Here is a 27,510-nt window from a genome sequence, read left to right as displayed (position 1 = left end):
TCAGTAATGTCATGGGCACTTTAACATGATGAAGCGCGCCGTGGCCCCGCTGGCATGAATAATTCACATTACCACGCGCCCGGAGAGAGAGAGAGAGCGAGAGAGAGGGATTGACTTTGCAACAATGAGTTGCGGGAACAGATGTGTGATCTTTAAGGCGCGCGGGCCTCTGTTTTGGGTGAGCGAGCAATTTTAATTCAATTTGATATTTCTCTTTTAAAGTGAGGCGAGACCTTGAGCCGGGCCAGGGAAAATAAATAAGGTGGGATCAGAGGAGGGAGCCATGGTTACGAGGTGGTGGTGGGGTAGTGGTGGTGGTGTGTGTGTGTGTGTGTGTGTGGGGGGGGGGTGGTTGGGTCCTCCCCGCCATCCATCACAGTGGCACTTCAATGATTGTCAAATAAGTAGCCCTGTCCAAACCCATCTTTTATCATTATGTATGAATGAATCTATCTGGGGATCATATCATCCAGCACATGGGAGGGCTCCATCTCATATACATGATAGGGAGACGATATGGAAATGGGATACATGATAGCAGAATGGATTGGCTGGGGAGAGGGATTCACATCACTGGCTGGGAGAATGGACTGCTGTTTGATCCGAGTACTCTGTCTATTCTGTCAGTCTTGGAAATAGAAAAAGTACATGCTATCGCTCCCGCTACAATAGGCACAGTCGCTGTGAGCCTAATCCAACACATTATTTCAGTTTGGTCCGCTAATACCTGCAGAACAGCACCTCAAGTGGCGCCGGCAAATCTCTGTCTTTGCAAAAAAAACGTGTTCCAGTCTTGGAAATACTTAACATAATATTTTCCACGCTTCTGCTGGTTTTAGGTTTAGGCAATTGAACACATCGTACCTCCAGGCCCTTGGCTCCAAAGCCGACGTGAGAACTTTAATGTAAATAATTCAGCAAAGGTGGGTGAGAACTCTTGGCGTGGGATTAAGGAGGCTGCGCTTGCGAAAGCTGCTCTCAATCCATTTCCAAATTGTCACGGGGCCTTCTAAGAGGCAAAACAAACCCACCTTAATCTCTGCTAATCATACTTAAGCATGAATGTTTCATGTGGAAATGCCTGGTTACAATTTAGAGGCTTTTTTAGCGTTCCTGGGGATAACCCCGCTGCATGGCAGAAATCCTATTGGCCACAACAAAGACAAAATGTGATGTACAGGCATCAGATACAGTACGGTGCACACAGCATGTAAGTAGGAGGAAGCAGAATCTCACTTTACAGACAGCGTCTTTGTTGACTACATGAAACGCCGCAGATAATAAATTCAGGTTGCCGAGCAAGTTTCGAGATGTGCCAAATGATAAAGCTGTCATAAACAAGGACAAAAACAACGATAACATCAGTGATTGGTTGTGATTAACATCAGCCTTCTTACTTGTGTCTCAGAAATTCAAATTACAAGCCTGATGTAAGCAATGCCAGGGAACAACCTAATATTATTCGAGACGGTGCATAACCCAACGGTGGGATGATTACATTTGACTTGCAATGATTTTCCCCCCTGCATGAGAAAACAACAGCTTGGAAAAACTAATAGACGTATTCCCCAAAGTAGCTTTGTTGCTCCTGCCTTGCTTTAAATAAATCTCATCATTGCGGTGAAAAATGTTTTGATTTCTCCTGCATTCAGAGCGCCGAGATAAAAGTCCAACCCATCTGTCCCCTCGACTTTGCGGGGCGCGGCGCGGCGGAGGGGAGGATTTATCACGCCGCGCCGCGGCAAAGTGCATCTGCATCCGCCACGCTGCTCCCGCTCGCATCATTATCCTCATCGCCTATCACTTCCCCAGCTGAGCCCCCTTTCGGAGGCCGGGGCTGACACGTCGACGGCGGGTAAACACCTTTAAAAGGATCTGACGCCCTGTAATGGAGGGAAAAAACGGTTCCGTATTGTCGGGGACCCCTGGCGCCGCGCCGGGCTTATGGAGGAGTAAGCCATTGTCTGGTGTCACCTAATTGGATCAAGTTTGTGTGGAGAACAGATGTGAATGGCTGGCTGAGGTAAACACTGGACCAGAAGATGCCAGGGCTGAAATTGCTTTGAAAATCGTTTTTTGCCTCCATACAGCGACAGAGAATAGCGGAGAAAAATACAGTATAAAGGAACATTTGTGGCGTGGTCTGAAAAGTAATAAACACTTTGCCTTCGGTGGATTCAAATAGGGTCTATTTTCTTTTGTTCATCCGGGGGCCTGGCCATACACCTCTGAGACAAGGAATGTGCAGCACACAGAGGGAACGAGGCGGAAGCGGTTTAAAGCTGGCATGGTGGCGCATGACGGGCATGACGCTTCGCGGTAGAGGACAAATTATACCTTTGAAAGTGAATATCGCTGATAGAATTAAGAGCTGGCACCGGGTGTCGCCGGGTGTCTGACGGATTTCAGCCCCGAGTCTTTACCGCTTCCAACGAGCTGAGAAACATCAGCGCGAACAAAGAGAGACGAAGAGAGAGAGAAAGAGAGAGAGAGAGAGAGAGAGAGAGAGAGACAAGGAAACCTTATTTCCAATCAAGCATCTGCCTCCCCTCCGACACAGCTCGATTTAACCTTGAAGAGTAATGAGATCTGACTTGCTTAAATGTTAGCATTCTTAAATCATCAGGAAGTGCCTCCGAGGAGCCGATAATCACTGTGCCAAATTGCTGCGCTCGCTAATTTCATTTCTCCCTAGCATTTGCTTGCAGTTAGCGTCGATTATTCAAGAACAGGCATTTAATGCTGCCAGGTCCCAGGGGTGTTACATTAAAATGTAATAACTTGCAACGTAAATGAAAACAAAAACCATTACTTTCTTCCCCCCGCAACTTTCCGCCCTCCTCCCTTTCCTCCTTCACCCCATCTCGCTTCCTCCCTCCTCAGTCTCTCCCCTCCCTCCCTCCCTCCCTCCCTCCCTCCATGGTGGGAGTTCAAATCTAATTCTCGGCCCATCTGGCAGGCGTAATGAAGGCGGGCCGGGCTCGCGGTGCCCTGCTGCCACGGCTCGGCGGAGCGGGAGGCGAGCTGGCAGATTGGGCCGGGCCGGGCGGAGGGGAGTCCGGGAGCCCGCTGAGACACTAGGCCAGCCCGGTTAATCTCCCATGTGCCCCGGCGTGATCGGGGCCAAGGCCAGCCACACACTGAGGCCACAGTGGCTGGGGGCTGGAGTGCGGATGGCTGCGGGCAGAGGAGCGGAGGGCGGAGCTGGCATCCGCTTCCAGTTTTTTTGGCATTTAGTCGACGCTCTTATCCGTAGCGACTTACAATGAGTGAAGCAGCAGAATAAGCCTCGATTCCTAGAGTGCCAACATTATGAGCAGCCAGTAGTTAGGAGTGCAAGGGTCGCAGCCGAGCCAAGACGTCTACAATATGACTCCAGCTGGGGCTGGAGCAGCGGTTCCAAGAAAGACGGTGTTCCTCTTTTGTAGCCAGACTCCACAGCCAGTAGGGATATGATGGAGTGGGTCACATGAATCAATGGCAACATGTGGTCATCTTTGAAAATGCGATACTGAATGTATGTATATTCATAGTATTCCCATGATGTCACATGCATTTATATACAGCTCATTGGCTGTGGCTGTCATTTGATTATAATCCTGTTAATTTATTACAGTCACCTGTTATTTTCTAGCAAGATGTAACAGAATACATCTCAGAATACTACATCCTCTGACATACATCTTGGTCAGATGTATGTCAGAGGATCCAGACAGACAAACAGGTAGATTCCACGTGAACAGGTGCAGCCTCAAAGGAAACAAAAGACAAATCGTGTCTCAGCACCATCTGGCACAGACAGAAGTGCACGAGGATTTACATATGGTCAAATAACACAAATAACAACTGTGAGGTAGGGCTGCGCAATGCATCTGAAGGCATACTGACACAAAGATGTGTCATTTTACAATATGTGGACAATTTCTTTTATATGCACAGAACACACACACACACACACACACACACACACATAGATTTTCTGGGCCAAGGAATCAAAGTTCTAAGAGTACTATCATTTCCATCAGAATATTAAATATCCATCATTTATCATTTGAACTAATTTGTTGATTTCCTAGAGTACTTTCCCTTTAAGCGTCATTTGTAATGCTGTCAAATATTGTTACACTGTCACAAACAAGAGAACATGTAATGTGATATTTCCCCCGTATCTCCCCAGTCCCGCTGAGAGCTTCTCAGACTTGGCCTCTCGCTGGGAGCCCAGACATCTGCCAATGGGAACGGCAACTGGGAGCGAGCCACTGCTAGACACTGGAAACCCCATGCAATTATGATTAGGCTGCTTTATCTAAACACAAACCGCTCTCCAATCGCTGCGATCTGCCTGCCGTGTGTGAAAGCACGTAGGGGGGAAACGCCTAGGCAGCCAAAAGCCTGGTGAGAGGCCTACAAATGCTAGCCTGTGTGTGTGTGTGTGTGTGTGTGTGTGTATGTGCACATATGTGTTTACCAGTATGCTGTACTAAGCCAAGCTGATCTGACCTTAAGAGGCCTTTGTTTTTTGTTTTTTTGTTGTCTACCCTACAATAGCTGAGCACATTACAGGAAATCTGGCTGTACCTGCTCAGCACATCTGTTAGCCCAGAGGGCGAAACCACAGCGGAGGCAGGGCGACACACACAGCCATGGCAGTCCAAACCGCAGGCTCTCGGTGTCAGCGAGGCGAGAGAGAGAGGGAACGAGAGAGAGAAAGAGGCAGAGAGACAAAAACGACAGCGACGTAGCAGGAAGCGGAGGCTGACAAAGGCAGCGGGCTTCCCCACGCCGCGCTCCGGCCTCAGGAGAAACCACAACACTGTCATTAACAGTTACTCTCCTCATAAACACACCGGCGTCAGCTGGAGGTATAATTGCCCCCCGCTCCTCCCCGTAATCTGACGCCTTACCTGCTGCTACCGCCAGACACCTACTCCGCCGAGAGAGAGAGAGAGACAGACAGACGTACAGGGGGAGTAGGAGGTGTGGCGGTGTGTGTGTGTGTGTGTGTGTGGTGGAGTCGGGGGGGTGGGGTGTCGCCTGTCTACTGTCAGATACGGGGTAAGGAAAATAAAGAGAGAGGGGTAGAGAGAGAAAGGAAAAGAGGAAAATACATGACAGAAAATCAAATGAGCGTGTGTGTCGCTCGCTGAAATCCCAGGAGCAAGGCTCAGGGGCTCCGATGGAGGGAAATTGTGTTTTTTTTTTTTTTTTTTGAGTGATTAGAAGACGAGTGGCAGAACATGACCTACTTAGTATAACTTTTCTGTACAGGTTTTTGGAAACGGCACTCTTGTGTGTGTAGAGTTGGAGGAGGGGGGGGTGGGGGGTGGTGGTGGTTTAACCCTTGTAGGTTGATGTAAGCATTAAGGATGCCAGAAATAATTGCTAGGGGGTGCTTGTGAGAATGGAGCAGAGTATCCTCATCTCGTGAACTCTCAACCTCAAACAAGGGCTTCCAGTCATCCACTGTGCCGCGGCTTTGCAGCCAAAGCGAACGAAGTATGCGTTTGATCGTAAAGATATTCAAGGTTAAAATGCAAAAAAAAAAAAAAAAAACGAAATATGAATTAAACATCAGCTAACACCCTCTAAAGGCTACAAGTGGAGGTTTTAGTACCTTTAAAATTAGCCCGGGAAGTGTGGTGGGAGGTGTGAATGTTGAGAGAGCGGCAAAAAAGAGAGAGAGAGAAGAAAAAAAAAAAAAAAAAAAGGAGATGAGAAACCTGCTTTTCACGAAATCGGCGCCTGCGAAAAAGGCAAAACGTCGTTTCATTTCTCTGCCCCCCCGATAGAGTCCCATGCTGGAAATCCGCCGAGGCCATAAAAAGGAACATTTTAGCTCTGGTGTAGAAATGGGCCTGCCTCGGGCTCTCCTTAATTTCAGGCTTTGTTTGCACGGCATCGGGGAGCTCTCGTGGGTTCGGGGGGGGGGGGGAGGCCCGCGGGCCTTTTGTCTCATCAGTAGAGGGGGTTTCTGCTTGGCGCCTGCAGCGATCTGTTGCGCACGCCTTTTGTTTTACCTCTCCGTGCGAGATTTGGCCACAGGTCGCGGATTACAGGCGACGCCGCCGTCACAGGTACGCCGCTGTTTTGTGTCCCCCCCGCCAACGACTGCTCGCGCTCGGGAGAGAGGCGGGCGAGCGGCTCTCCATATCAGTCGGAAAGAGACGCGTTGTGCGTGCAACCAAGGCACGCGCCTGGGAGAAGAAACGGTCGCTGAATACGCCGCAGTTTTTATTATTTTCTCCTGCCCAAACTAAAATGGCTTCCCCTGGATTCCTTGAGGGACGGCGGCAATGCTTCTTTAAATGACACAGACTAATATTACACTTGTGGCGCTGAATTAATAAGCTGCGGCGTGATAAATCCCTATGATTTATTATGTTCCCTCCAGTGTATAATCAAGTTGAAGCAGAGAGAGGGAGAGAGGGAGGGAGAGAGAGAGAGAGAGACATAGCTGGTACCACTTTGAATTGAGACACATGAGGCGAGGCCCTTCCTCTACACAGCTGAATGGACAGGCTTACATTGCTCTGAATGAGAGGTGTGAGGCAGCCAGTCACCAGAAACAATGGCCGTTACGTTTAGCAGAAGTTACCAAATTGCCAAAAAGTTCAATGTGCAGCACACCGTAAAATACGACATATGGAACTGCCCCGGCAGAAGCAGCAGACGTTCTTTCCCCCCCCCAAAAAAACGATCCGTTTCTTTCTGAAGCGTGAATTCCCCGTAAGGGCAGTTCATGAGAATATAACACCTCCGTGTAAGTCTCATCCCGCAATCCACAGGAGGCTTTCTCTCCCTCCTGCCTACTTCTGGTGGGCTGCCAGCGCATTCATTCCCCGCTCCCAGATAGATGTTTGTAATTGGAGCTCTAATTTATGATCGGGCCTTGGTGCGGGATAATGATATGGAGCATTGTAATTTGCTGATGCAAATTGTACGTTATAATGGGGGGCCATAAAAGCCCCGGCAACATCTCGGAGACTTGCCAAACACCCTGAGCGTTCATTACAGCCCTCATTAAAACATCCACGTCGGCGTTGGGAGCTCTTACAAATGGAAGGAGCATGTAATTGCGGCTTGATTGTGGTATATGTAACATATGATAAAGTGGAATTATCACTTTATTTGTCTACAGCGTCCGTGAAACTTAATGGGGAGAGAGCCTGCGGTAAACAAATCCTCAGAGCATTGTTTGATTGTTACATTATAGGGCTATTTGTTTAAAGTGGGGCAAATGTGAGTTAGGGGACAGTGCGTCCAGGACAAACTAAGAGTGATGATAATCAAGGCTGGGCTTAGGGGGATAAAACTAATGCTTTTACCCATGAGAGCCTGTGTTTCATTTGGACTAACTCCAATATGGGTGATAGCATAGAGAGCTTCATCTGGGAATACATTAACTAGATTTAATACGAGAAAATATCAGTATTGTTCTGTTTCATTAGTGGGCACCGAAGTCATCACCATATTTCTGATTTAAGAGCGACGGAGCTAGATTGAAAAAGGTTGAAATGAACCACCGAAGTCACCTCTAGTGAGAAATATTTTTGGCGCTAATGCCACTCTGGGCCTTTGGGGTGTAGCTCCTGGCTGTTTCCAATCGTTGATCTCAATTCAATTCTAACGAAAGGGGTATGTGGAACGCGGCGAGGCTGAACGTCCCCGCTCTTAAGCGGCCTTAAGAGCAAAGCCAAGTGGCAAAAGCAATTAAGAGTTCATTTAGAACAACTGAACTATGCTGGGGCTGGTTTTGCTGAGGCCCGGTCAACACTAATTCACCGTGTCGCCTTTTTATTCAAATGACCTCTCCCAGAGTCCCCTTTGTGCCGCCGCCGTTCTAATGCATCTCCATTAGAACAAAAACCTGAGCCGTCCGCATCGCTGAAAATGAAGTTTCCCTCCTCGCCTCTGAATGATAGCCGGCCTCCACCGCCAGGGCTGTGTGTGCTCAGCCACTGGAAAAGGATTTTCAGCCGCGCCATTCAGCCGGGGCCCCAGAAGCCTGCAGCCTTTATCTGCAGACCCGTTGATTGATGTGTTGTGGGCCCTGCTGTGGTTAACAGCAATTTTTATCTGTTGCTAGCGGCAACAGCCCGGGTCCCCGGCGCGCGGAACGCAGCGGGGCCCGGGATCTGAAGCCGGACCGCACACGGGGATAAACAAATAGGTTTTTCAAGGCGGAGAGCCCTCATGGAGGGGCCCCTGACGGGCGGCGCCCCACCCCGGGGCCGGGACAATGTCAGGGCCCCGGCCCACTCCTGCTGGGCTCTTGGTTTCCTTTACTAATTTTCGCCATGTGCAGAGGCGGCGGTACGGAGACACCTGCGCGCCCCGCTGGAAAGTATGCAGAGCGAGAGAGAGACACCGACAGACAGACAGAGTGAAAGAGAGAGAGAGAGAGACGCTTCTTATAGGGGAAAGGCATGGCTTACACTCAAAGCTCCTCCGTTCCCCCGTCGCTGTGGTGAAAAAACAAATTTCTTGCCGCTAAAATCACTCTAAGTATAATGTATAATTTCCACTCAATTTCCTTTCAATCGCTGTATTTAACATTTAATCCAGTGAATCTGTGTCGTTTTGTTAAATAAAGCGTGAAGCTTTTAATGGCTTCTATTATAATTAAGTGACATAATCCTTGTATTCGATAAAGATCTTGTAAAAAGCCTCGTCAGTCAGACAGGGAAATGCATTTGGAACAATGTGGAGGTCGTGAATGCCAAATCAATTAAAACAGGGCTGTTTAAGAATGCACAAATGACTCTGAGACTGCTCTGTTTAGAGTGTAGACTCATTTAGCGTTAAATATGATTATGGAAGCCCGAGCAGGGGAAATGAAGAACGGGTGTGTCTGGGAGCTCCCAGCACTCGCGCTCAACCTAAACACTCCGGCTAAGGTTTTACCCCCTGACATCGCCGCAATAAACCCAGCCCAAAACAGACTAGTCACATTAAACCGTCACACACACAGCTCTACGCCCTTGTTGCGTGAAAACACGAGCTCTGGCTTGGCCTTGGGAGGTTTCAAGAGGTGTGTGTGTGTGTGACGGGACGGGACAAAAGCTCAATCGCTCCATCTGAGAGGAAAGGGAGGTGTGTTGTCTTTTAAAAACGTCTCCTCCTGTATATATCCGGCCCAGGGGGGTAAGCGACAGGACGGGCAGATAGTTGCGGTGAGATATTTTGGCATCCAAACACCCCCGCCCGCCCCCCCCCCACCCCCCGCCTCTCGCAGCCTGTATCTACCCAGGCGCAGAGGGGGGATACTGGGTTCTTTATCGAGGAGCCCCTGAGAGGATGATAAATCGCCAGAGCCCGGGACCCATCTCCGCTGGAACAACAAGCAGGTAGCGGCCCAGGAAACAAGGCGCAGATATTGTCTCCCAAACATGGCTGAGGCTATAATGAAGCCTGCACCGAGCAGACAGGGGAGAGGCGCCCTGATAAACAATTCCATATCCAGTCTTCCACACAGAGAGAGAGAGAGAGAGAGAGAGAGAGAGAGAGATAGCGGGGCTCAGTGCTGCTGCTGCCATATCGCCACTGGATTCAACGGTCCACAGTGCTGCACCAGATTAGTGCCCTGGACTGGTGTGCGTGTGTGTGTGTGTGTGTGTGTGTTCAATTCCAGTTCTAGCAATGTCATCGACTGGAAAAACAAACTGTGTTGAGATGGAGGTGAGTGGCTTATGGTTGTTGCTGGGGTTAGACTGATAAACCACTTTGCCGACATAGCGGGCCGATACTGGCCAGATATCAACAAGTCACTGTTGTCCACCTCTGATGTGATGGATATGAAACAGTTGATTACATATTTATTGTATAATTGATCAATACTACGCTGGTTGTCTACTGGAAGGCCTTAAACTGAACCGATTCAAATTTCTGATTTCTGATTTCGGATTGCACAAGTATGTATATTATCATTATCCTGGGTTTCAGTGGAGAGTTTTAGTGTAGTTAGTGTAGCTTTTGCCATGAAAATGGTCAAATGTAAAGGTATTAAATATGAGGACAAAATATCAGCTATCTGCTTCAATCCAAGGAGTATTGGTACTGGTATTAGCCTTCAAAAACCTATATTGGTCGAACCCTAATCATTTCAGTCCACTAGATATTATAGTGTTGGTCACGGGAGACGAAAATAAATAGGTAGGCGTCATATTAAGTCAAACACAAATTGGAGACACTCACCAAAACTTCATTCAATTAGCATCTTTTTATCACTCATTGACAAATAACAGTTTGCTGTCCAATACATTCACACTGTTTTCTCTATTACCCCGTCTTTCACAAATAAAGAAACGTGGGAAATGAGATGTAATGCTGAGCGTAATAGAATGAATAGAAAAGATGACGGGTTTCTCCAAAACGCGTTTAGAAATGCAGAGTGCGTATTGACTTTCACTGTACAGTATATGTAACATTTTTAACGTGAAAAATGATCTGGATGTATACTTCTAATATAGAGAATGGCTGTGTTAAAAATGACCTTGGCTTTGTTTTGGGCTACAAGTGAGCAATGTGCTCCTCCTGTAAAAAAAAGAAAATCAATGAACAACAATCTACAGTATACCAGTGTTCCTTTCCCCGCTATTACCCAATAAAACAAGCACTCAAGCACACACTACCTACCTTGCACACCCAATAAAAACCCTATTAGACGAATTAAACCGCCATACAATGCGCCCTGTATGCACCGGCCTAAGCATTTTATCACAGTAAAATGTGAATGGTATTTGCCATGACCAAAACACTCTGGCGGCTCCATGTTTTTTTTTTTTTTATGAGTCTGGAACTGAAGCCCAGAAACTTCCTTTACATTCCAGTGTAAACCGTTCAAATGAAGCGCAGCGCCTGGCAGGCAACATAAGAACAGAGACATATGGCGGCAAAAAAAAACAACAGGAGAGGCATTATTTCCGATGGAAGTGGAAAACAAACTGTCAGGAGAGATCGTTTTTTTTTTACCTCTTAGTGCCTGGTGACAGATAACCCCCCCCCCCCCCCCCCCCCCACTCTTCCTCCCCACCTCACGGCTTCACTCGGTTTTTTTTTTCCGGGGCAGGAGATGGCGATCGGAGCCAGGGGCCGACCACGGGATAACTCGGCCCCTGCTGTCGGTGGCGCTGCCCGGGCCTCCCGGCCTCCTCCGACCCCCGACCGCCGACCCCCAACCGCCCGTCCACCCACACGCACAGCCGCCTTCTTCCTCCTCCTCCTCCAGCCATAACACTCCATCCAGCCCTTCGCCCTCCTCCTCCTCCCCGTTCAGCCTCTGCCCCGCAGGCCCCTGGAGGCCCCCCCCCCACCGCCCTCCTGCGCGCCCCCCCACCTCCAACACCATGGTAAAGCCTGGAGCACCTACAGATAAGGAGACCCCAGGAATCAAGCGGGCCCAGCAGCGGAGCAGAGCGAGAGTCAGAGCTCAGCGCCCAGGAGGAGCCCAGAGGCTACAAACGCTGCAGATAGCACCATCAGATAGCCAGACAGGGGAGCTTGACAACGTGAGACTTCCTTGCCCTTCGCTACTGCACTTTCCTTCGCTTGCCCCCCTTCCTCCATTTCTGCCCTCTCTCTCTCTCTCTCTCTCTCTCTCTATCTGACTCCCCCCCCACCCACCCACCTTCCTCCTTTCAGATGAAGAGAAGGCCTCGTTCCCTGCCGACTCAAACTGACAGCTCGAGCCAAAGGGCTCCGAGAAGCTTTTTTGGGAGGTCTTGTTTGTTTTCATCCGTCTGTGAGTATGCGGCCGCTGGGGAATAGGAATGTGACATGTTCCATTAAAAAAAAAAAAAAAAAAAAAAAAAAAAAAACAGAAGAAGAAGAAAACGGAAAAAGAAAACAGAAAAAAAGGGAAAAGATTGCGCGGAGATCAATGTCTTTTTAAGTTAAGCTTTGTTCGGTGCTTTAACTGCAGTCCTCTGAGGCAGATTAACGGTGACAAACCATTTATAGTTGTTTTGTTTGCCTGGATGATTGCTTCCAAGCCGCAATAAGAACTGCCATATGCCACTCATCAGCTAAAAGTAGCACACTTTAAAGAATGTTCCTCTTATGAGTTCCCCTTTAAGCAGAGGACATAAAGGACGACCGCTGTCTCTATTACCCAGAGACTAGACACATCATTGCAACAACGGCGGAAAGGGGGGGTGGGGGGGGGGGGGGTGTACAGCGGAGACTTACGGTTCGAAAACGCACATGGTGCAAGGCAACAGATGCTTTCAAGGGATAAAAATAGTCCCGCTCTGACACTTTGAGAGACGGCGTACGTTTGAAAGGATCGGGCTGACGCTTTCCAGAGAGCCACTGAATATTCCTCTCGGGCAAATTTACCTTGAACGAAGAAACACACCGGCTCCTCTTAATGCACGTCGGGTTATTTACAACAATTCATAAGACCCGTTATAACCGCTGTGGATTTTAAGGCGTGAGTGTGTATGCGGTGCTGCCGTGGAAGGAGGGGGGTTGTATTTATGTACATACCCGGGCCCTTTAAAAGGCTTTTAAGCATATTGTCTGATAAGTGAGTAAAAGGATCCTCCATTGAGTGTCAGTGGAGGAAGACATAAGACTCTGACAGCCCCGACTGCAGCACCGGGGCGAGCGGCGCTGATCGATGCCAATAAAACGAGGCCCTTTTTTCGCCAAGGTAGCGCAGGACACCTTCCCGCAATTTAATCAGTCAGTCAGCCAGAAGTAATGTCCCTAATATCATGATTTCTCCATTACTCTATTTAACATAATTAAAATGTCGAGCGCCGGGGCCATAAAGCGGGTCGTTGGAGATTGTAATTCTGCCGTAAAGCTATGAAGCATGAAAATGTCACTTACCGAGTAGCCGCGGCCTGACAGCGAGTGAGTGGAGCTCTGTAGGGAGAGAGAGGAGAACAGGGATGACCTTTAAGGAGCGTTTCACTCGCTGACACAGACATGATGAAGCGGCGCCGCTTTAATATCAATATTCACGTTAACCTTTTACCCGCCCCGCCATGTAACCCCCCCCCCCCCCCCCGCCACCCCCCCGCGCGCCCTGCGCACGTCACTCCCATTCACTCCGGCCTCCGCCAGAGGTGTAACTGAGCGATCGCCCGCTCTGAAAACAAGCGCTCGTGTCCTCCTGAGAGAATTAATTGGAGTTTTTTCTTTAAAATGCTCATAAGGCATTATAAGGCATCATAAGTGCATTATAAGCACATTGTGAAAACAAGAAAAAATGTAGGGCGTGGAATACTTCATGGGACAACTATGGTTATGGTATGGTTAATGATAATAAATCAAATGTTATTTTCTGATGTTTGTCTGCTATATTGTAAACAAGTATATCTCTGCTTCTCATGGGCTTACAATACGCTTCATATATAACGCATCACAGTGCACTTCAAGTTAATTGTCACCAATTATTTGTTTGGATATATTGACACTTTCAGCAATGCATTGGTGAGTGCCAGCCACTGACACGCTGCCGATAAGAAAGGCTGCACTAGTATAATTTGGAGTTCATCGCACCTCTGACACTGACAGACACATGAAAGTGAATCCATCACTCGCTTCAGTAGATAAAATGGAAACGCAAACCTTGATATTGAAATTGTTGTTTTGAGAGGGAGTGACAGCTCAGATACCCTGGCAGCCAAAAAGACGTTGCCTGCTCCTCTTATTCCATCTCATCATTCTTCAAAAAAAAGTATTTGCTCGGTGTTCAAAACGCACAGAATGGGATAGAGCGGTGTCCACATGCATTTGCGGGTGACACAGCAGACTTTATCACACGTACACATACGAATGCAATGCCAAATACAAATGAAGAGTTCATTTCCAAAATGCTTTCTATCGATTTTAGAGAAAAAAACAAAACAAAACATCATCTCGTGTTCATCATTCAACATCTCTAAAATATAGAAATGTTGGGTTTTTTTCAGCCAAGGAGTTTTAATGCATGCTGTCTTTTATAAAGTACCATTTGTTGTAATTTTGTGTTATCCATCATTGTATTTCTCATGGTGTATATTTCATTTTGGAACCAAACTCTTCTAAATGCACTGCACTGTGTTATGTCAGGCCCTTTTGTACTGAAGCTAAATATCTTTTCATGTAATTCAGGAGGCCCTTGACCCGCGGTGTTTTCTAATGCAGTCCTCTCTAACGCTGAACAAGAGCAGGCTGGAGACAGAAAAAGCCGTGTTTTGTTCTGTCTCTCTGTCAGTCAGCGCCCAGCGCGAATACCAATCTCCAAATCTCTCCCTCCACTTCCACTTTCCACTGCTTTTATTCCTCTGTCTCGATTGGCAATTTCTCCCCCCCCCCGGTCTCTGGAGGGGACTTTTCTGCTCGACCAATTTCATCCATAGGTCCACCTTCAATCCAAATGACCTCTCCCATCCCCCCCAAAGCACCACCTCCCTTGTTTTGCACCCTTACACCCCCCCATCCATCCATCCTCCCACACCTACTCCGGGCCCTCGCCCTCATCAACGCCTGTGTTCCCCTCAGATTCGTAGGACGGCACCTGTGGTGACGATTAGGGAGGAGTCCAGCCGCGAACCGGAAAGCCGGCGCTGCGGGAATCAAAAGGCTATTCCCCGCTCTTGCTCAACCTCTTCGCTCCCTTCACTACCGCAACCAGAGAGGAGGCAAGAGGAGAGGGGAGGAAGAAAGGCACAGAAGGCAATCTATGTGGACACAAAAGGGCCAAAAGTGCGTTTCTGTGTGAGAATCTGTGTGTGTGTGTGCACGTTTACATGTTACAAGTGTGTGTGTGTGCGTGTGTGCGTGTGTGCGTGCGTGAGTGTATATGTGCATGGGTGGTGGTGGGAGGCCAAGGCCATTTGGAATTAGCCTTACTATGCAGAGTTCATTCAACTTGGAGCATTCTGAGTAGAAAGAGAGGCTTATTTAAATGATAATGAGGGACAATCCATTGGATTTAGTGCCGGTGAAGGGAGGGAAAGGAGGGGAGGGAAGGGGGGGATCCATTAAAACGCCAGCGGTTCATAAGCCATAGGGTCGGCATACAGCTAAACACTCTCTCTTAAAAGCCATTATACATGGCTCTCAATGGATTTCTGCAGCGCTTAGGACTTCAAAAGGATTTAAGAACCCGCCCCAGAGAGGGAGCGTGGGGGGAGGGAGGAGGACGAGTGTGTGTGTGTGTGTGTGTGTGTGTGTGTGTATGTGTGGTGGTTGGTGGTGAGAGGGATGGGGCGGATGCTGGCGGCATTTAAGGGTTAACTAAACAGCCCCGGAGAAGAGAAATGTTGCTAAATCCGCCCCCTAATCCTCTCCCCATTTCCATGCCCCCTCCTCCGCTCTCCTTAAAAAAAAAAAAAAAAAAAACAACCAACCAAAAAACAAAAAAAAAACGCGGCGACAAGCGGGGCGGGGCCTGCCCGTCTCCTCTCGGGCCCAGACTATTGGTTTTCGGCGCGGCGGGGAGGCCGGGAGGCGGGCCAATCGGAGCACGGCGAGGAATGGGGACCCGCATCCGAGCCCTTTAGAGCAGGGAGAGCAGGTAGGTGGGTGGGTGTGGGTGGATATGGGTGGCTGCTGGAGACCCTGACAGCACCGCGACCGCCGCCGCCCCCCCCTTCTCCTCCTTCCTCCTCCACAGGACACAGATGCAGTGGAACCCCCCCGCCCCCCCTCACCACCACCACCACCACCTCACATTTCCCTAATCCCTGTGTGGCTTAGTGCCGGGGCCCCGCTGCACCACAGGCACAATTACCTAGTCAAAATAAACAGATAAAGACCCAACCGTGGCAATGAACAAACAACATCCTCTGCGTTTTTTTTCTTCTTCTTCATCCTCTCTCTCTCTCTCTCTCTCTCTCTCTTACGCCCCGCTCCCAAATTGATGCATGACTGTTTTTACAGGCGGGCGGGCGGGTCCGAGTGTCGCATTTGTCTCTATTTCCTTTGGCGGTAAGACAAGAGAAATCCATTTTACTCGTCGCCGACGCGGCATCATTAGTTAAGAGCTCTTGAAGCCGGGGAGCCACTTTGATGTGGCGGGGCGCGCGTTTTTATGAAAATTAGCGAGTAGCTCTCGGTGCGGTGGTGGAGATTTCACGGAGCTGGAACCAAAAAAATATATATATATAAATAAAAAAAATAAGGGAGACGGTGAGATGGTGTTTGTGGAAAAAATCCCTCCATGTGTGTGCGTGTGTCGTGTCCAGGCCTTCACTTAGTGGGAACACAACAACCAGAGAGAGAGAGAAAGAGAGAGAGAGAGAGAGAGAGAGAGAGAGAGAGAGAGAGAGAGAGAGATGGATAGATATGGATGGCATGGCTACAACGATCAGCGTCTGTGCACCATTTATTTGGCAGCAGATTAGAGAGACATGCCACATCTAACACCGTCTGCGATTACAGCGTGCAATTTTCAACAGTAACCCACCCACCCACCCACCACCAGCACCTCCACCGCTTCCACCTTCCCTCTACCACCAACCCCCACCCGCCCCCCCACCCGTGCTCCCTCCCTCCCTCCCTCTCTTGCGCTTGTCGTATATCCCTGTCAGAGCTGTCAACCGCCATCGGTCTTTTATCTGCCAAGCCCGCCTCTTCCTCCTGACTTTTTCATTAAAAAAAACAGCCTTTTTTTTTTTTACACAAATTCATGAGAAATAGCGGGAGGGGGGTGGATGGGGGGGTGGGGTGGGGTGGGGGCGGGGGTGGGGGGGGGGGGTCGGAGCAATAGAGAGAAACATTGGAGCGAGTCTTAGGAAAAAGGAGGATGAGGGAGAGAAAAATTAGGCTGTTTTTTTTTTTCTTTTTCTTTCCTCGATGCTGGGATTTTCTTTTTGGAATACTGAATAGCGTAAAACAATGCATTTAATAAGTTCATTAAAATCATTTTCTTTCCATCATTTTTTTCCCCCTGCTGGAAAGCGAAAGCCTTCATATTCCCCCCCCCCCCCCCCTCTCTTTCTCTCTCTCTCTCTCTCTCCTGCTTTCGTCAGCTAAATGAACTGTCTGATTGAATTTAGTTAGGTTTGGGAGGCCTGCTTGACAGGCATTAGTTAGGAAGCATATTTCTACATTCATTTAAAATGAGCCGCCTGGGATTTTGCATAAATTCTCATTACTTCCCCTGTATCTAAATTGCATTATTTCATCCCTCGTGCTGAACCAATGCCCAGCCTCCATTTTCCTTTGCCACCTACTCATCCTCTAAATGGGCGAGCATATGGATGCCGGCACGGCGATAATTGGAACAGTTCCTTTAACTCTTTCCACTCCGGGGTCGGCGAGGTCGGCCCGCACCTGGCTGCACCGCGTTAGGTCATGTCTACATTTAGCCGTGCCGCGCTTTAAATAATGCCAGGCGGGCTAGGTGATGCTGTGTGACCGGCCTAATCATTTCCTGTCTGCGTGTTGCCAGGCGAACCTTTTTTTTCATAACGCACACGGGGGGATTTATGAGGTGAGAGCTGGGAACAGCAGGAGCTACTGCACCAGCTGCCCTCTCATCTCAGGCTCGGTGTTGCCCTCCTCCTCCGTCTCTCTTTACCTCACCTTGGGGGTCCCCCTGCCCTGGCCTGTGAAAGTGGATAGCCTGGGTCTCTGTAGGAGGTCTGGGGAGGGGTTCTGAGGGGGGAGGGGGGGTCTGGTCCAGGGGGGTCTCACCTCGCTGAGCTGCTCCTTGGAGTTGCTCCTGTGGGGTCGGCTGAGCTCCTGCACCGCCTCGTCCTCGCTCACTTTCACGGGACGCACCGCCAACGGTTTGATCTGCAGCAGGGAAACAAGAAGACCTCATCAAACCGTGTACCTCGTCTACAATTAAGCAATAAGCCGTGAGAGGCAGTTTATAGTGATGTTAGACCAGTTAAGAGGCGCGAAGCAGAGTCACTGTAAGGCACCGCGTCAAGTGGCTTATTGCTTTTATAAAACGGCGGCTGAAAGATGGTAGGGTAATAAAACTTTTATGTTTGATCCATAAAAATGAAAATAATAATGTTATTAATTGAACAAGTAAATGCTAATCTTCTACTGAGCAAAACAGCTCTTGAATAGCGGCTAAACAACACGGTTTCTTATTGATGCAGGAGTAGCGGTTGGGGTTTTAATTTTCGGTTTGTGCATTAATGTTTTAATTCCCAGGTCTGTATTTATTAGGAATTTTTCAACAGCTTCAAACATGACTCAGCCAATCAAAACTGAATACCAGAACTATCTATTTTATAATTAACCATACAAAACACTACTTTTCTATCCTGGTGTCACAAGAGAAACAGGTGCTCTTAATAATCAAATGCGGGGTATATTTACTTAATTTTGCAAATGTTTTTTTTTGAAGGCTCTCAACCCATCATAACTAAAAATGCATATGTGTATTTTACTCCAGCATTCACAACATCACATTACATTACAGGAGTCACATGCAGTCCGCCATTATATCAAAAGCTCAGACAAAACATTCCAGAGTAAAAAAAATATCTTCACTCCAATAAATCAGTTGGAAAACAAAGCCAGCGACAGTATTTCAACCGGGGAACGCAAATAAAAAGACCCAGATGCTATTTTTCCTGCCACTCACTGTGACCTGCAACCAAATCCACAACATCAACTTAGGCAGCTATGCATAACAACACAGCACAACTGCATTGGCTTCAACTGACATTTAATGGGCCATTCATACGAGGGTGATCCTTCTATTCTTACCTTGAGGGATACACAGAGTCAATGTGGTGTCTCACACCTCAGTGTCAGTTTGTGCTTTGGCTAAATGCAAAGCAGCCCTGGCTGTAGCCAAAACACCTGCAACCCCAAACCCTGGCACACTGCTGCTAGCTATGGCAGCCAGCAACAGTGAAGTAGTAACAACAAAGTAGTAAACCAAACCATGATTGATTGCTACAGTACAGTCATGTTACTGTGAATGCAGTTGTATTTATTTATTTTTTCGGGCTGTGTCAACTAGGGTTCAACCGATATATCTGGCCGATATCGTATTCATGAAAATTGAATATCGACCAATCAGTGTCGTCCACCTCCAATATGATGGAGGTTCCACTCCAGATGAATTATTCCAATGTGGTACGGCAGGATTTTACAGCTTCAGGACTGTCAGTCTGCAAAACCTGTAATGAAACCTGCCTCACTCTGCCTTAAGGAGCTGCTAACCCACCTAATGAATTTCATTACTATGGCTTTCAGTGGAAAGTTTTAGTGTTGCATGATGGTTTAAATGCCATTTCATAGGTTTCCCCACCTTTACTAAAGTAAAATCATGGCGAAACACTACAGCCTTGTCATCTTTTTGCAGTTTCCTGGTCATGAAAATTGCCAAATTTAAAAACACTGAATACCGGCACAGAATGCCAGCTATCGGCAGCTTCAATCCGCAAATATCAGTATCGGTGTCAGCCTTCAAAAACCCATATCAGTCTAACCCTAGTGCCAACATGGATGGCTTGTTTTATTGCAGGCCATCCAGACCAGCCCTGAAGTTGGCACGGACCCATAATTCCTGGCCAGATGGGAAGCTGGCAAGCTCAGCGAGGAGGACTCTGCGCAGGTGCGGCACCAGCCAATCGCAGCGTCCCGCGCCGCTTCCCCCCCTCAAAGGAGGGTGGCGACGGCCGCGGGGTGTAATCCATTTGACTAGCAGCTTGCGTGCAGCAGCTCCCCCGGTGGCGTGCGCGGTGGCTGGCCCCGGTCTCCTGATCTCCACTGTAATTTAAGCAGATCACTGCTACAATTAACCTTTCCCGGTAAATATCAATTATGGCCCCCGGCTGGGCTAGAATTAAAAGGGTCATCAGCTAATCTGACAGGTCCTGTACGCTACCACCTGGCTGGGAGAGAGGGAGGGAGGCAGAGAGAGAGTGTTTGTCTACCCTCATGCCCACCAGCTCACGAGCCAAGTAGACACAATTCCCTTTTAATTACCCTGCCGCCGCCGGGGCGAGCCTGCTGATTGGCCGAGGGGCATTAGCGGCGCACTGAGGTCAACAGTGACAGGATAGGGGCGGGGCGGGGGGAGGGGAGGGAGCCGCCGCCGCCACTGCCGCCGCCGCCGCCGCGCAATCAGGGGCGTAGAGATGGGAGGAAGAGGAACCTGGCAGGTGGGCCTAATCAGGTTTGACTTCCACCTCTCCCTCTGCCTGCCTCGCTCTCTCTCTCTCGACGAGCTGTCAGCCTAATCACTCCTTGAATCTCAAAATAGACGGCAGCCTTTTTTTTTTTGATTTCCTTCTCTCGAGGAGAGCACAAAGAGAGCAATCCTCCTCGGCGGGGCGGGCGGGCGGAGGCAGAGCGCCGAGGTACAGTCGGCGTCACGTCGCCGTCAAGTGCAGCTGCTGATTACTTTGTTTACCCAGCATCAGTGGCGCTGACAAATTTCTGAAGGCGCCCAAAGTGTTTCCGCCTCCTCTGGGGCCCGCGGCTGCATTACCCAGTCAGCAATCAGCCCGGCTATTGATCAGAGCTGAGCGTCTAATTAGCCACCTAGGTTAATGATGCTGCCTGCTAGGGCCGTTCCCCGAGCCATTGTTCAGCAGGACAGGAGAGCAATTGATCTAGGCAGGAATTCACTGAGTCTGACAAAAGATTGGCAGGCCTGACCGCCTGTGATTAAGGCAGGGGCTAATTTCCTGTCTAGGGAGGTGTTTAATTGGCCCTCAGCTCCCGATTGTACAGCCTTCATATGTTGTTTTTTTTCTCCTAGTCATTAATGCTAAAGGGCAAGTTAGAGAGCTTGGGGGCGGGGCTAATGGTCTCTGCTGAGATGTGATTGGCGCTAGTGGTGCCACAGGATCAAGGTCATTATGCCTTCCCCCGCTGCATTTAAGGATCACGCCTTTGAAATGCGCTGTGGGTAACCTGGGGGGAATAGTTCTCAGAGGACTGGCGGTTATAAAAGAGTTCCATTTTCAGCTTTTTTTTCTGTGGATTAATTTTGTTTACATCGGAGGGTTGACCCATGCAGCACGGGGCAAGGTTAACCAGGTTCACCCAGCAAGTGAATGTGTGTGTGTGTGGGAGGGGCTGCCTTAAGACCACAGATAGAAGAGACGTAGAGAAAAAGCAGAGAAGTAAGGGCCTGTGTTTTACATGAATAATGTACTGGAAATTAGCTCCATTAGTCTCGGTATTGAACATGTCTGCGGTCCCTCTCTGGAGGCTGCCGCTCTGTGCTCTTTAATTATCTTCAAAGGGCCCTCCAGCATCTTAATTTCCCCCCAAGTTGAGTAGCGCCGACTCGGGCCTGCTCATTTATACCGCTCTAACGCTGGGCGAAGTCAGAAAGCCCCCCGCTTAGAAAGGGCTAGCCGCCGCATTGACGGAAACTGGAGTCTTCGAAGCAGTTCACGCTAGGCTTAGCTAACTCGCCTGCCTCTCTCTCTCTATCTCTCTCTCTCTCTTCCTCACTCTCCCCCTCTTCTCCCCTCTCCCCCCCGATGTCGATCAATCTGCAGCCTGTCAGCGGGGAGCCGGCTAGAGGCTGGCGGGTGATGCTTTGTTGTCCTGCTCCTTTGATCCTCCCTCCCTCCTTCACCTTTGCAGAGGGGCCGGGGCGGGCATCCGGCGGTCTGCGTGCTCGCTCCCACCTTTTTCCCCCTCTTTGAATCGGAGGAGCTCTCGGTCCTGACCCCCCTCTCCTCTCCTCTCCTCTCCTCGCTCCGTCTCCTCTCGCTCTGCCTCGTCTCTCCCCAGCCTGCCGTCACCTGTCAGCGGCGTTCAGGGAGGTTGTGCCTCAGCCTTGTCCCAGTGTCAATCCTCATTACCCTTGGATCTTGGACTTTGCCCCCCCCCCTCTCCCTCTCTCTACCCTCCCCTCCTCCACCCCTCCTGCTTGCCTGCCTGCCTTCCTAGCTGCCTTGATGCTCCTCTCCTCTGCACTACCGCACTCCAATCTGCTCAGCGGGCTTCCCGCGCTCGGGGCGGGAGGAGAGGGAGGCGCGACGCGGGGAGGGGGAGGGCCAAGGAGGACGGATACAGAGCCTTCCCCTAATTTGTTCTGAAAAGTGTCCTGCGCAAAGGACCCTCACCCCCATTAACCCAGCGACAGGCTGCCACCGCTGCTCGGGGAGGCGGCGGCGGCGGCGGGGGGCCCCGGCGGTGCGGCGGGCGGAGGCACCTCGGCGCTCAGTGCCGGGCCCCGGCACCGGCTCAATCTATCGGCTCATTATCCCCCCCGCCCAGGCTGGGGCGCAGACAAGTGCACTTTAGGGCCACAGGCCAAATTGATTCATCTGCCTTCATTTTCTTCAGGCTCAGAAGTGGCAGCTGCTCGGAGGCAGGGGGAAGGAGCTATAAGCTGGTGAGAGACAGAGACAGAGGAGAGAGAGAGGGAGAGAGAGAGAGAGAAAGAAGGAGAGAGAGAGACGGGGATAGAGTGAGAGGAAGGAGGGGGATCAAGAGAAAGAGGTGTTCCTGGCTTTGTTCCTCATCCATGTCTCATTTCCCTCCTCCTCCTCCTCCTCTTCCTCCTCCTCCCTCTTCTCTCTCTCTCCCTTTACAGCACTACCAACACCTCCCTCCCTTGCAATCGCTATCAAGACATGCACTCACTCCCCCACCAAGTCCCAGGTTGGAAATTAGCCCAAGGACAAGCTAGTGGATTTACTACGGGGAGAGCAAATGGATTTTTGCTTTTATTTTGACGAGTCCCAGTGTATCCATTACGCCTCTTAATCATACATTATTCATAGAGCTCGCCTTATAATAAATGACCACATAAAAAGGGGTACACATATTATACAAGCCTCAAATGCCCCCATAACTCTCTCCCTAGTACACTCAAGACTACATCACATTTGTAAGCTGGGGCACAAATACGAGCTTGTGAAATCGCGGCAAGATGGCGTTTCTATTCCCGGCAGTGACACCAGGACACGACGAGAGTCAAGACGGCCGACTAAAAGCAACACTGGCGTACAAATGAGCTATGGAGCAAACAAATTAGAGGGCGTGACCTATTAGCCGTTCAACATGTGTAGCAATGGCGGCGCAGGCTGCCGCTCGGTGTAAAGCTAACTGAGGTGGCCGCCGTGACCTCCCGGCACCGCAACAAAGCAGTCATCCTGAAAGCAAAGCCGCCTCCTCGGCCTGATTCCCAGCCAGCGGGGCCCTCAGGAGAGCCCGGCTGTCCCACAGGGCCCCGTCTGGAACAGATGAACTGGGGAGAGGAGCGCTCCCCGCGGGCCCCGGGCCTCTCCAATCACTCTCACCATATGCCTCCTGGGGGAGGGAGCGAACGAGGCGGGAGAGGAGGGGAGGGGAGGCGCACCTGCTCCCAAACACGAACCCATCCTTCAGCACCTGTCCCGGGGGTCCGCTGACGACCACCACCGACACACACGCACACACACACACACACACACACACACACAGCTCACCTGTCAGCCAGGACCATTGGAACAGTATCTGCCCTGCGCTGATAAGCACAAGGCCTTAAAGCAGAAACACCCCGGCCTCCTCCTCCTCCTCCTCTCCCCCCCCCCCCAACTCCCACTCCAAGGCAAGCATTTCTCAGTGCTACCAACAACAATTAGGCCCATGATGTCAAAATGCTAATGATGTTATTGGAGGGAAAGCAAGGGAGCGATGCTCTGGATTTGCGTTTTGCTCTTCCTTGCTGGGGCCAACATTATGCAGATCGTCCTTCCCTCTCATTGCCTTGTAAGAAACGGAGGGCTTTGATTTCGGCGCACACTATTAGCGTTGAGAGCAGTGAGCGCATTTTGCAAAAGATTTATGCATGCTAACAAGGCAAATTCAAATGGTGTTCACTTTGGGGGTTGTGTCTTTTTTTTCTTGTAAATCTCAACGTGACTATTTGCAAGTCAAAGTTCTTGTTGGCTTTCAAAAAACACAGGGGGCACTCACAACGTTGCAATAAAACGACCTCAGATTGTGCTGCATGCCTCCCTCGCCCTTAGTGGTCAACAAAAGCATTTGGAGAGAGAGTGATTTATTCATTCATTTTCAAGTATGTTGCCGTTCCTCTCAATGCTGTAATTATCTGAGTAGACCTTTCAATCATCAAGAGTATTTCCAAGGTAATGGGGAGGCATGCAGAAAAACAAGACAAAAAAAATCAAATATTCCAGAGCCATAAATGATTGCTGGGGAAAATAAATGAGAGTTAACCTTGAAAGAAACCGCAAAAATGTGACTCGCTCATTTGAATGTATTGCAGAGATATCAATTGTAATTCACTCAATTATGCATGACAGCTTTTTGCATAAACTAAACACCATGTTCTTTCATATTTAATGTTGTTTACACACAACTTCATGACCTCGTTGGCATCCCATATCCATATCCCAGACAAAGAAGCCCCATTGATGATAGCTATCATAATAAATACTTGTGCAGAATAAAGATACTACCACCATTAGTTTACCTGTTATAGCCCCAGTGAGTGGCTGCAGTATGGCACTCCTTGTTCCAACACTGTCGTCCTAGTAGTGGCTGTGTTTAGTTTAGATTTGATTAGATTAGATTAGATGAGATTTTAATGGTGGGTCATTGCAGGATAGGGAATATAGCAGTGGGTATAGATGAGAATAGAGCAAATACAGGGTATAAAAAATAACACGACCAACAATTACAACCAATAGAACATATGAATAGAATGAAAATATATAAATGTAGCAATTTCCAGCATATGAAAACCTTAAAATGTATCAATTAAGTTATGATGGGTGAAAAAACGTAAAAGTACTTTTTTTGGGGCCAAGGGTCATGAAACTCCCTCACCACATACATGACTATTGAAACTTTCTCGTCAAGTTAGAGCGAAGAAAAGCATTCAAATTGCAGTTCCATGTTTTTTTTTTTTTTCGTGACAGCAGCAATATTTGAAACAGTCAAATGAATTACTGATCGTATCTCTGAGATGTCTGAAAAAGTGAGATAATACCCCCCCCCCGCTACATGTAGATCAAAGAGTTCGCTACTTTATAACCCTGCGACCGTAATAACCGTAGGTATGCCATATCAATCCCAGATACCGCGACGGTTTCATAAGGGAAGGATTTATCAATTATGACTCTCAGCTCCCCAACCCTCAAACGGACAGAGATAAGGCCGGCGTAAACACTCTTATCAGCCGATAAGAGTCTGTTGGTGGGACAGATCAGCGGTCCAGACAGATGGTGAAATGACAAAATGCATGACTAGACACAGAGATTTTCACAACTCTAAATCACAGAGTTGACGAAATGAGGAAAGAAGAAGAAAATACGGCTCTCTATAAGCAATAAGCAAACTCAAGTGCAAGTAATGGGATACAAAATTATTCTTGATAAATATTAGCGAATCATTACGACTACTATCTTTTCTTTTGAAATTTTAGATGGGGTTTTTTAGACTGGTTTTTGATGGCCGATACCAATACTGGATTGAAGCTGCAATATTTTGTGCCAATATTCAGTATCTTTAAATTTGACCATTTTCATGGCAAAAAAATAGAATAATAAAAAACAAAAAAATTATAAGCATTCAGGATGGAAAAGCCTCTGAAACAACATTTAGACCATGGGAGACTCCATTCAAACTCGAGACAGTAATAATAATGCTAAAACATATTCATGATCAACATATTGCATTCATTCAAATGAATGGGAATTAATTCATGTTAAGGGCTTCCTATAGACAACCAGTGTAGTATTCATCAATTATACAATAAATATGTAATCAAACTGATTCATATCCATCATTTTTAATAAAAGTCACATATCGGCCCGATATGTTCACACACCAATTCCTCAAGATATAAGCAGAAAGTGAACTGGCAAAACTGGTAAATGCATTAATCTTTTTTAACACCTGAAAATGATCTTATTAGCAGTCTAAAACACGATGATTTTGGAAGTGCAACATTCACACTCTCTCCTGCGATTACACTCGATAACTCCGTCACCCTCACACATACCTTGAGAAATATTTAATTTCCTTTAATGTAATCTGAAATAATTATCAGCTGCAGCCAACGCGCACACACCCTGTAAAAAGGCCCCTTCTAACAAGTTCACCGGTGATTTATTCAAACACACACACGTCAAAACCAGCTATCATTCACCAGGACATAATTAAAACATTGAAGATGAGATTGTGAGGTAACGGAAATGAGCAAGTGATAATACTAAAAAAAAAAAAAAAAAAAAAAAAAACCTAGATGAAAAACAGCCTCAAACTTTCAATCTGTCTAACTTCGGTCTCTTTTCAGTCAGGTGAGGAAATGGCTGTTTGATAGAACGCCTGAGTAAAATAATGCTGTGTTCAATTTCCTATTCAATTTGCTATTGATTTGTTGCTGAGGTATGATGAGTAAAACATTAACTGAAACAGGCTATTGAGTTGGAGTGGTAATGCGTCTCTTTCAGAGAGTGGTAAAAATTTAATGAGTGTTGTCTATGTCTCTTTGTTTTCAGACCCAGGACCAAAATGGAGAGAAGTCTTTCACTTTGTTGTGTTCTCCTTGATGGATGGAAGGTTTTTAACGTGTTTTTAAAAAATGACCAATAAACTAAGACACTGTATCCTGACTGAAAACCCTTATTAAATATTGGCTATTGAGTCGTTACCTCCAATATGATGGATATGATGCAGTTTGTTTGTATAACTGATGAATGCTACACCAACTGTCAATGGAAAGCCCTTAACATTAATTGACTCCAATGTGACATTTTAATCGTATTCCACATAAGAATGCTATTATTAGTAGTAGTGGTTTAAGTAGTAATCCACAATATTTTCATATTTGCCCCTATCCGATTGATTGCTTGCCAATTGACATAATACAATATTGAGTCAACCTATAGCTAGTTCATGAAAGCTTTTAGTTTCCGGCAGCGCCAACAGCAGTTTGGAATAACTAGAAGAAGAACTGGGTAGTTAAAAGCAGTGATAGCCAGAAACTCCAAGGAAAAAGACGTCACAGTACTGGACACACTGTTTGATTGACTGATCTGGGAAGTGCAGTGCAGAAACACCACAGCAATGAGCGCTGAGCACCAAAGATGTTGCCAAAAGAAAAAAAAGAAAAACAAGAAATTCATGTATTACCACTTCAATCTCCTGTGGTCTAAATGCTGTTTCAGAGGCTGTTTCCACCCTGACATGAATACAATTCTGGGGGGAGGAAACTGAATCCTTGGAAGTTTTCAAATTTTTTTGGCACAAAAATGGTCAAATTTGGTACAAACTATTGTCTACTGGCAGCTTTGATCCAAAAATATCGGTATCCGCCTTTAAAAAAAAAAAAAAAATCGGTCGAACCTTCCTCCAGACATACAGTGGAGCTAATCTGGGGGCTTAGCGAGGAGCTAAGGCATGTTATCAGAGGAGAGAGAGGGAGAGAGAGTTCTGAAGAAAGAGAAAGAGAGAGGGAGTTTTGGAGAGAGAGAGAGAGAGAGAGAGAGAGAGAGAGAGAGGGATGAGGCCTAGGCTAGGAGTCAGGAGGTAGTTTGCAGTCGGGGGGGAGAGAGAGTGAGAGAGACTGGGAGAGGCAGCCAGAGTGCTCAGAGGGCTTTTTAATAGGAGGCAGAT

At 48.1% G+C, this 27,510-nt stretch overlaps 1 protein-coding gene across 4 annotated transcripts in view; it reads right to left on the bottom strand.

The window, feature by feature from the left end:
• The window catches only part of fbrsl1 (fibrosin-like 1), a 272,295-nt gene that overhangs the window by 141,520 nt on the left and 103,265 nt on the right, over positions 1 to 27,510 (bottom strand). For all 4 annotated transcript variants that reach the window (XM_078285060.1, XM_078285058.1, XM_078285057.1 and 1 more), the window contains exons 3-4: positions 17,635 to 17,736; positions 12,835 to 12,870 (exon numbers count right to left, since the gene is read on the bottom strand). In XM_078285060.1, the coding sequence (XP_078141186.1) occupies positions 12,835 to 12,870; positions 17,635 to 17,736 (138 nt within the window). The remainder of the gene's footprint in view (positions 1 to 12,834; positions 12,871 to 17,634; positions 17,737 to 27,510) is intronic.

The sequence above is a fragment of the Centroberyx gerrardi genome, chromosome 8 (genome assembly GCF_048128805.1).
Source record: "Centroberyx gerrardi isolate f3 chromosome 8, fCenGer3.hap1.cur.20231027, whole genome shotgun sequence".
Classification (NCBI taxonomy): domain Eukaryota; kingdom Metazoa; phylum Chordata; class Actinopteri; order Beryciformes; family Berycidae; genus Centroberyx; species Centroberyx gerrardi.
Note: the sequence above shows the minus strand (reverse complement) of the source record. Positions and strands in the feature narration are given on the sequence as shown.